The sequence below is a fragment of the Oryzias melastigma genome, linkage group LG22 (genome assembly GCF_002922805.2).
Source record: "Oryzias melastigma strain HK-1 linkage group LG22, ASM292280v2, whole genome shotgun sequence".
NCBI lineage: Eukaryota > Metazoa > Chordata > Actinopteri > Beloniformes > Adrianichthyidae > Oryzias > Oryzias melastigma.
The window spans coordinates 9,901,172-9,912,247 of record NC_050533.1 but is presented as its reverse complement, the minus strand read 5'-3'; the positions used below and the strand labels follow the sequence as shown (position 1 = coordinate 9,912,247).

At 35.9% G+C, this 11,076-nt stretch overlaps 2 protein-coding genes across 2 annotated transcripts in view; both read right to left on the bottom strand.

The window, feature by feature from the left end:
* LOC112146895 overlaps window positions 1-11,076 on the bottom strand; it is a 48,841-nt gene that overhangs the window by 27,525 nt on the left and 10,240 nt on the right. The gene's annotated exons all lie outside the window — the stretch shown is intronic.
* Window positions 587-9,324, bottom strand: LOC112146927. Its single transcript, XM_024273000.2, has 5 exons — window positions 8,710-9,324; window positions 4,053-4,647; window positions 3,618-3,948; window positions 3,358-3,533; window positions 587-1,294 (listed from the first exon to the last, which is right to left on the bottom strand). The coding sequence occupies exons 2-5, from the start codon at window positions 4,628-4,630 to the stop codon at window positions 1,072-1,074; spliced, it is 1,308 nt and encodes a 435-aa protein (XP_024128768.1). The 5' UTR covers window positions 4,631-4,647; window positions 8,710-9,324; the 3' UTR covers window positions 587-1,071.

The window sequence follows — 11,076 nt, the reverse complement described above, 5'->3', positions numbered from 1 at the left end:
AACAGATAATCAGAAAATCCTCACGTGGCTCTGGATGTTGCAGATTTCTGTTACAGCCCATTGATGCTGGATGGGAAACCTTTGGCTGCTCCTGCTTGACAAAAGCAGTCTGGAGTAATTTGTCATCACTGCTCTAAAAAAAATCTATTGCAGCCAAACACACAGCCAATCTCCTCCATACATTTGAAATCAAATAAAAATCAAAATATAATAAATAATAAAAAAAGACATATCTTCACAGTTGTCACAGAAGCTGTCATTGACCATGGAAACATTTGGTTGTGATTTACTTTTTAATAGATATTTTAACATGGGAGTCAATGGAAAGCTTTTGTGAAAGCAGCCTCCAGTAATTTAAGCATTTGTCAATTCTGGGTTTACTCAAAACCAATGCAAAATGATACGTCTGAAATCGCTGACAAGAGTCATGGGTGGGAGTACCTCAACTTTTGTGCTAGGCCGAATCTGAATTCTTCCCCTACGGGTTCTCCCTACCCCAGGGGTGTCAAACTCAATCGCACAGGGGGCTAAAATCCAAAACACACCTTAGGTCGTGGGCCGAATAGAATAAACATTTATTGAACACACTAAAACTATATTTTTAAAACTTTAAAAATGTAACTTTTTAATATTACTTTAAATAAAAAGATAGCTGCAAAAATATCAAGTCATTACATACATTTAAATGAAAACTTCTTTGTTTCAGAGCACACTCTTGAAGAAATCGTCTTCTCTGCAGCACAATGTGAGGGATACAGAATTCAAAACCCCTTCGCTCTACCCTTAAAAACTATTTCGGACACCCCTTTCACTTCAAACGCCCCTTCAATTGGAGGGGTAGGGAGAAGCCGGAGGGGCAGAATTCGGATTCGGCATTGCTGCACGTGTCAAGTAAATGTTCTAAAATCCATAAGAGTTCCTCATTCTTTGTTGGGTTTTCTAATACATTTCATATGGTAAAAAACAGCAAGTACTTTTTCAATGTAAACTTTTGTCCACCTCCCCTTTGCTTCTCACATTTCAAATGAATAAAGATGAGTATCCTAACAGCTAAAATGTATTCCGCAGTGTCTAACTCTCTGTCAGCAGTCCTGCTCTCTGCAGAGCCTTGTCCACGTTGGGAATCAGTTTTTCCTGGAAGTCCCACAGTCGTTTGTCCACTTTTAGCTCCTCCAGCTTTAATGATGTACGTCGGGGGACATGAATATGAATGAAGCGACAGAGTTTCCACGGAACTCTAAGGCTTCCTCCAAATTTCCTGAGAACATCGTGTACGGAGGTCTGCTCCACCCGCCTGTCACGCAGAAACACTGGAGGTTAGGTTTGTTTGCAACATGTGTAAATAGTAGATGGCATATTCATTTAGTGCTTTACTGGCTTGATGAAAACCAAAAGCACTTTACAATCCCAACCCCCATTAACCCACTTACATAAACATTCATTTCTAGATCATAATTTCTGCACAGTGGCAGTAGTTCATCAAAAATTACCATCTGAGTTGTACTGTAGGTGCGGAGTAATCCCGTCTCAAATTCCCATCATCCATCTGTTCACACGTTCTCAAGTTAGCTATAAGCTAGCTTGAGAATGTGAGAACTCACAACCCCAACGTAACATTAGCAGTGCAACAAAAATGGCGAGCAATATCAAAGCTATCCAGCAGTTTCGAGCCAGATATCTGTTCAGATGGGAAAAACAAAGACATACACGGATCTATTCGTCTGCAAGTGGATTCATCAAAATGGAGCAGAGCAGGGAACTTGTGGCCCGTTGATTGTAGCTTCCAAATTTCCCAGCTTGGAATGAATAAAGTATTTCTATTCTACATCACTGCTAAATAATTGTTAATTTTTTTCTGTTCCCGGTTACCATCGATTTGAATAAAGAAATGCAATTTTAAGCTTCTTTCTCTTTCTATATGTCATCAAAAAATGCTACAAGAACATATTAAAAACAGCAAAAACATGATTTTCATCAGAGTGGGTTTTTAACTTAATGAATATTTCTTTATTCAAATTGATGGGAATCAGATGCAGAAGAAAACCTATGGTATGAAGAGCCTTGGCTTTGTGATGCAGTAACTGCTATGGGCGGACTGTTACGGCCCCAATAGGGACACCAGCATCAGTCTAAGACCAAGAATGGGATCATAACATGTGAAACCGGACAGCAAGATCATGAGGAACACAGCTTGACAAAAAGAAAAGAAAATGTGTCCTATAACGCAAAAAAAAGTTATTGTGCTGGTTCAAAAAAGAAATGCAAAACAAAGGGATTGGAACCTTTTCTAACCATAAAGTAAGTCAGGGAGACTACTGACCCAGCCACATTGACCTTCTGAGTCAGTAGCTTCCTGCCTAATAAGATCTAACTAAAAAAAAGGAACAAAAAAAGCCTGCAAATAAAGACTAAGTTCCAACCCCAAACTAAACAACAAAACCCAACAGTGTAAAGAGAAAAATGAGAACCAAACTGGCACAACTCAAGCTCAAAAACCTGATGCTCCCATTTGTATACAGTCAATGGATGCTCCTAAATCCTACACTTGCAGACAAATAGATCCGTCAACATCTTCGTTCTCCTCCTCTAAGCACCTGCCTGGCTCAAAACTGTACGGCTGCTTGGCTCTGATATTGCTCGCTGCTTCTTTTGCTACGCTAATGTTAGCTTGGGCTTGTGAGGTGCTATAAACTAGCAGGAGAGAGTGTAAACAAAGGGCTGATGGGGAATTAGCGGATCTAACTTTCATGGCAGTAGTTCCGCCCACAACCCAGAGGCCAATTTCTCATGAGCTCCTGTTGGTCTGCAGAAACTATGTCTTAATAAAATAACACAGGCCTTTTGTTTTTGGCTAAAAATGGCCTAATCATAATTAAATGATCACTGGGAACGATTTTACAACAGAAAAAACATGGTTGGAGTGGGACTTTACCAACAATGTGTCCATTTAACTTTATAGAAAGTATCAGTTTTTCATGTAGCTTAAAATTTTCTTAAACATTCTTTAACAGTAATTTAATCTACTTTTGAGATAACGGTATCTGACACTTCCCCATATGCTTAACAGTTTTACCCCCCTTGATTTGACTGGCTTGTTCATGTAGCGTCTGTGTTTTTGAATGAGTAAATTTGAATGTGTTTCACCTACAGAGAGTGCAGAAAGGTTAAAATGCACTATAAGCCAAGGACTATTCTTACCCTCAGCAGAATGAGTTTTGCCTGTGTTGACAGTGGAAATGTAGAGTATTTTTAACCCTCCACTTCAACAGTTGATTAATGCAATAACCTTTTATTTCAATGTTTCTGACACAGTTTAATTGGGTTCCCAGGTTTGAATAAGACAAAATGTAAGCTTACTTTGGTTGAACTATCATCTTGAAATGTAGGAACTTCTTCCTGTCAGGGTCTTCTCTGTAGATGTGCTCCAGAATATTAATTCCTGACACATTGCTCCATTGAGGGAGACGGAATCTTTCACTTGGATCAAAATATATTTTAGGAAAGACATGACTTTCAAGGATGAACACTGCTACCTATAGAACATGAAGAGGTAATGTAAATAGAAAGTTTGGAGTAAATGATGTCTTTCTCTAAAATTTATTTTTGGAATAACGTACCTTTCGATGTTTTCGATGCAGTGATGCCATCAGAGAGTTGAGGTTGTTGTGTTGATATGGCATTGGGATCTCATCTATGTCACTCAGCACGACGTAGCGTGAACGCTCCATGGATCTATAGACGCACTCATTGAGGGTAACGACCTGACCAAAATACTGCAGGTCTCCTTTGTGTACTCGAACTTTCCAGCCACTGGATGGATTCAGATACTTTTTGATGGGCCATTGAACAATTTCAACAAAACCTTCCTCGCTGTAGCTCTTCAGAAGACGGTCGAGTTCAGGACCACAGCTAGTGTTATAGATCACCACTCTGTTCACACCGAGTAACCTGGAGAAAAAAAGCAATTCCTTGTTCATATTAAATATTTATTATAGATACTGGAATCTACTTTATTGGTATTCTCTTTAGCCTTTACAAATAGAATTTCTTACTTGTACACCTCCAGAGTTTGTGCAAACTGAAGCACATTGTTGTAATCTCCATAGAGGGTAGAAATGCAGACAGTGAAGTTCAGTTTTTCCTCATAGGGGTTCTTTTTGTTTCTTATCGGCAGCCAAATATGATCAGATACATTAACTGGACTTGGTTGAGTCAGAAGGGTCACATGAGTTGCACTGCAGTTTTCAGGCATGCGACACAGAACATCTGCAGGACCGTAGGGATATTTAAAGTGAGCCAAGTGTTGTAGAACAGAGGCGGAAGTGGTTTTATTGAAAAATTGGCCACAGTAGAAAAAGCAGTGAAGAGGACGGATGGAATTTCTTTTGAATATTCCAATGATGCGGATATCATGAGCTTTTCTTCTTTGGTCCATGAAAGCCGACACCATGAAGTGCTTGGTGTTGAAAAGGGGAGTGATGCTCTCTTGCGAGGTCAGAAAAGGCAAAGTTTGCTGCTTTGGCTTTGGGATGACACGGCTTGTCTTAGGTGGTATTGTGTTAAAGACAGCTATGAAGAAGTATACCACCATAAAGAGAAGAATCCCCGTTCGGCATTTTCTAATTTCCATTGCAGCTAAGAACCAACCTGTAACAGAATCAGGAACAAAGTGAAATACAACCTTAGTGTCATATTCATTTTATTACAACATGAGATATTTTTGTTCTAGCTATAACTTTCAGTTAATGTTTAGCACAGTAAGAACAAAGGAAGCTTTCTAGTGACTCTCGGAAAGCTCAGGATTTATTCATTTGCTTGAGTGTTTTAAAAAACTATCCAGCCCTCTTTCAGTCAGGAACACTTTCTGTTGACTTTCAAGCAATTAGAGATCCTTGTTTTTAGGTGAACCAAGGTCTGATAGAGACCACACTGATCCATCCATCCGTTTTCTCCCTCTTATCTCAGGCCAGGTCAAGGCAAAAAACTCTAAGGCAGAAGCCTCCAATTGAAGGGGCATTTGAAGGGAAAGGGTTGTCTGAAATATTTTTTTTAAGAGTAAGGTGAAGAGTTCTTCAATCCGTCACGCTGTGCAGCAGAGAAGAAGTGCTTTACTTCCCGTCCGTGCACTCTGAAGCACACAAGTTTACATTTGAGTGTAAATAGGGACTTGTTGTTTTAGCATCACCTTTTTAAAGTCATAAACCCGCTGTTGTTATGTATATTCCAGTGCTGACAGCTACGCACTCACCTATTTGATCTTGATTTTATTTGTGTGTGCGTAACAAGCGATTTGTGTGTAATATTTGTAAACTTGCATGGGTAATTAGTTTTAAGCTGTTGTAATTTTAATTTGTGCATGTGTAAATTGTATTTGTACTTGTGCACAAAATAAATTGTATTAGTTACAAAACATAAATATGCATGCACAAATCCAAAGTTATGCACAGATGAAGAATTATGCACCCACAAATTGAGTCTATTTTGTCTCCATATGAGTCATGTTGGTCACACAGTATGTGCAACCCAGATGCACATTCCTGCATTCCTGCATGTATTTTAAGTGCGTCCAAGGGTGGATTTTGTTCCTGGTCACACATATTTAAAGTAAAACTTAAAAGTTAAAGTCCCATTAGCTGTCAGGCTCCTAGGTGTGTGAAATGTATTCTCTGCATTTGACCCATCCCCTCAGGGAGCGGTGGGCTGCAGAAAAAGTTTCACTCACTTAACCGTAACCGTAATCCTAACCTCAACCCCTTTTCTGGGTCTGTGCAGCCAAGAAAAAAGTTCAGCACTGACCGCATGTATTTTGAAAATTAGGTGCGAATAGATACTTTGTTATTTAAAATAGTGATTCTTAAACTCTTAAAGGGGCCATACCATGAAAAGCACAGCTTTTTGAGTTTTAAAGTGAATTATACTGTTTATTCATTACTATAAAAAACCCCAAAGCTAGCAGTAATCAGCAAAAAAAATGTTCATTTTAGATGCAGAATACCCTATATCATCCTGTCTGTGTCCTGTCTTCAATAAATTCCAGCTCAAATAAGTGTTCTTTACTTTAGAGTGCTCCTTTAAATCTACTGAACCTGGCCTCCACTGAGGTGGAGCTGAATGTGTGCGTTGTTTGAGTTCCAGCTGCTCACTAAAGGCTTAACTTCAAACAAAATCCACGTATGTCTGGGTTTTTGTTCCATGTGTGCAACAAGTTCTAAAGGTAAAGCATTGTTCAGCCAAGGACAAATAAGTTTACCTTTGAATATCTTGGCTTGAAACTCATGAGGAGGTGCAGTTAGTTGACTGAATGCCATTCGGTCTATGCTTTGAATGACGTCTGCCCCTTTGTGACTTAAACCGAAGATTGACGAGGAAACAAAGAGTGCTGCTGCTTTGATTAAATCTCTGGTTTGTTCTCAACTCCTTTTCTTTATAAGTGACAAAAACTTTATAAAAGTGTCTAATGCAAAATATCTCATGTTCCGATATAGTGTGTGTAAAGAAATAAAAAGAAAGTTCACGAAAAGGCATCAGATTGAAAGACTTGAAAAAAAAAAGAGTTTAGGTTTATTTATTTGATGGGGACAATGTACATTAATAGGCATCTATTCAGAGAGTCATAGATGTAAATATTTTGGATTAGTGCATCCACTGTGCCCTGACAAGTACACAAAAACAATGAAAAAATACAGAATCACACACGTTACACAGTTACATAATGAAAGAAAAGCAGAAAATACAATAGTTGATTGTTAAAAAGCAGAACATAAGATTACGAGAACCTGACAGGATGATATGAAGAGAATCAAGTTAAAAAGAAAGAAAAATAAATCAGGACATAAAAACAAAAGCAAAACCCTTCACAAGAAGAGACAATTGTATCACCTTTCAAATATTGTAAAATTGAAACCAGAGCAAATAGCTCTAGCAGGAAGACAAAGGTTGATACAGAACAGCATGCCTTGAGTTAAGTTCCCACCGGGGTTAAAAACATGCATTCAAGCGGCCACTTCCAATGAAAAGTCAATGTAAATGCACACATATGCATGTTCTGGGGTTCTTGACTTCTATAAATGAGGTTTTAAAAGTGATGTCTGTTGAAATTTGTCAAATTTCTGACAATTTAAAATAAACTTGTTTAACTCCTCAAATTATAGTCTAAAACAATTTGTGTGCTGCCACCTACAGGTTGAAACGAGGTCTTACAGTGGAATTTTGTGATTGGTCAATGTCAAAATCAAGTGTATGCAAATTGATCATACAAGGTCAAATACGGCCAGAATCATGTGACACCAAGTCTTGTTTTCATATAAAAGGAAAGAAACAAAGAGAAAGCTTGCAGCAATATTCACAAAATTTAAGTGAGTACACGCGATATAGTATCAAGTAGTGACAGTGAACACCATAAGCTTAAAGAGCATTAAAGAGGGACCATTTAGCATGCTCTTGAATGTAGCTTTAGACAAAAAAAAAGCCATCTTCAAAACTCTATCAGGTAAATTTCTTTTTGTTTTTTACTGTACGTCATCTGTTTTGAATAAAGTAAAAAAAGAGAAAGAAAGACTGCAGCTACAACTGAAATAGATGGACAAATTGGCGGAACTTGACCTGAAAACTCAAGAGCGAAAAAAAAAAGTAAAATAATGGTTTCTGATGAAATATTCAAAAAGGTAATGCAGGAGATGAAACTCCTTTACATTAATGTAAAGTAGAAGAAGAATAAAAAGTAAGTAAGTCGAGGTTTGGGCAGAACTGCTGCTGTTACTCCAGTTACATACTTTGCACTTTGGTGTATTATACTGCTGCGGGCCATAATAAAAAACCTGCTGTATTTGTTTCCATCAAATAGATACAGAAACAGACAGATTTCAGCATATTCTTGTTTTACAGCATATCATACATAAAAGCTCATCGGCTTTTCAAACCATCTTCATTCCTGACTGTTTTAAGAGATAACTAGCTATGTTGAAAAGTTACATTTTTTGCATCTTTATTTGTTATATAAACGTGAAGAAACTATCAATTATTACCGGTTGAAGGGAAAATTACAATAAGAAAAATGTGCATTTTTTGGGGCTTAGACAAATATTTAATTTTATCCAGAAACCAAAACCCATATTTGCTTCACCTTATCAAATTGTAAGAAAACTAAACACTTGATATCATAGACTTATGTGCGTTTTCTGTGCGCTTATAGTTCACCTAACTGGTTAAACAACCACAAAAAAGGAGAATTTATTTCATAAATGTCTGAATTAGGTTAGGGTTTCTGTTAAAATATTCACATTCAGTCTTTAAATTACCTTTGTGTGTTACGCTTTCTTTTAAAATACAACTTTATTTGCACTTAAGTGATAAACTACAATTTTTAATCCTTAAATCTGTCAGCAACTGTTATGTTGAAAATATTTTTAAAGTTACAAGACAATATAGAATAATTGAAAAATAATTCAAAAACATTTTAGCGGAAATCATGTTAGAAAAGTAAAAATATTAAGAAACGTTATTATATTATTTTAGTTTTTAAGTTATTTGGTTTTGTCTGCCTTTTTTAAAAAATAGTTAAAAAAAAATACCAAGAAATTCTATAAAATTTGCTTAAACTGTTTATTTTCTGATTAAATTAGCAACTTTAAGCATTTTACATATAATGGAATTGTTAATTTTGGCTATATATATATTTAAAAAATATCAAATAAAAAGTGTAAAACTTACAAAGGTTCGCTGGAGGTTGGTGTGTGGCTTCTAGCAATTTTTCTTTTATTCTGAAGAGTTGCAGGAAGAAGTTGAGTTTCTATTCAATTTTGTAACTCCTCCACTTTCAACTATTGGCTCTATTTCTGAACGCACCGGTTTATCTCCTCTACCTAGTGAAGCTTTAGGTTTTGGAATATAAATTGTCTTAAAAATACACGTTAGTTTTTTCGTTTTTATTTGTCTGTTTGTATTTCTCAAAAGAAACTATTTAATGTGAAAACATTAAATTTACTAGTAATAAAAAATAATAAAAAAGTGTGATTTTGGAAACATCTAGTGTCAGAAATATGGCATGACATCATCATGATCATGCAAGTGGATTTCCCTAAATTGCAAATAAATAAATAAATAAATAAGTGAATACATATAGTTTGAAATGCGTTCATGTAGGATCAACTGTTTATATGATTTATTCAACAAAGTAGTTAAAGGTTGTCAAAGTCAATTCAACACCATGTTCACAAAATAATTTTTCTCTTCAACGACATTGGTGAAATTCCATAAATGCTTAATGAGGATTTGAATATTATTGCACTTCCCTTTGCAAATAAAGTTACTTAACATCTTCTAGGAAGGCTTTACTCAGATTCAGTGATTTAGGAGATATTTTAACTATTCTTTTAAAACAGGGGTGGACAAATGTTTTAACAGCTATAAAAGGTTCTAAAATTGAACGGAAGGGCCTTACCAGGAGCAGACGTGTGGAGTGTTTTGGTAATCTCCCTCATAAGAGAAAGAAATATCATGGAATCGGGACAAAAAAAAAAAAAAAACATTTTGGATTTTTTATTTCAAAATTGTAGGTTTTGTCCTCGTTTAATTACACCTTAGGAAAAAATGCAAACTTAGAGAAATGCTGCATTCAAGTGGCGTTGGAATGATCGGAAAAAGAACGAACTTCAAAAAACAGCAAATCTTCCAAAAGTACATGAATGTTGAATAACTTTCTGCACCTCAAAAAGGGTCAATGTATTGGTAGTTGCACTGTCAATGAGGAAACACCAAGAAAAATATAACATTATCAAGGATTGTCAATATAACCCAGTTTGGCAATAGTTTCCCAGTCCTGTTTTAGAAGATCATTTGTGATGTTGGACACTGACGCTGGAGGGGAAGACTTGGCTAACAGCCTTCAAACATGCAAATATGTTCTTTCTGGTTGACATCAGTACAGTGCAAATAGGTCAAACTGGTTCGCCCATGTCTTTCTGGGCATACTTTGTACTCTGTCAGGATGAAACAAAAAGGGACTGTTCTGAAAACTGACACTCGTTCCTGCAGGGAGTTTTGGTTTTTGGAGGATTTTTTTGTGAACAAAACTGATGGAGAAAAAAAATCTATGGTATACATTTTATTTAAACATAAAACAAACTGTATTAACCAATGTTTGAAAATAACTATTTTCATTAAATCACAGTTGAGATTAAAACACATTTGAGATTTTTACTAATTTTTGTTATGTGAAAAGATATTTCTGCTGCCTTGCATATTATCAAAGAGGATAACAAAATATTTATTATTTTATTTGAGATTTTTTAGACTTTAAATATTTGCTCTGCGAAGGTTTAACAAGGGTCTACAACCTGAAGCTTCAGAGTCACATTCGGCTCTTTGACCCCTTTTTTTTGAGGCTCTCTGGTTTAAGAATGATAGAAAGTTTTTAATAAAAAAAGGACATTATTTTTGGATATAAGAGACATCAAGTGAAACAAAATAGTCAGATAAGACAAACTTTTTTCAACCCATTCACAAACAGTTGAACCACATATCCTCCTGACTTCAGTACCCACAATACACCAGTAATTCATTACACGGCGAGGGTTCGTAATTGACCAAAGTCGAACATTTTGATAGACTTTTGAGCTCTCTGTGCCACAAAAAAATAATTTCAGTAAGAAGAATTCATACTTCAGGCACTCTAGATTATAGATTAGTAAATAACATTCAAGGAAGTGCATCACATGGTCATAAATCACTGCTGACATTACATAACCTACTATTGTGCATTTAAATGTTCCTATGTGGTACAGGAAGTCATGTAAAACTCAGTCTTTTTTTGGAATATTTTATGTATAAAAAAGGCTTAATGATTGTGTTTCATTTGAGCAAACATATCATAATAGAAACATTAACACAAGTACAAACCAATATATTATTTTTTAAAGAAGGAAAAAGCACTGAATAGCAGTTAGTAAGAAATAATAAAACCTATTTTTGGCTTCGTCTGCAAAATACTTCTGCCAGATGTTGCCCTAAAGTACTGAATTAAACCTTGTTTTTTTTATTAAAAACATGCAGGACTCTTGCAGTAAACTGAGGACAGCA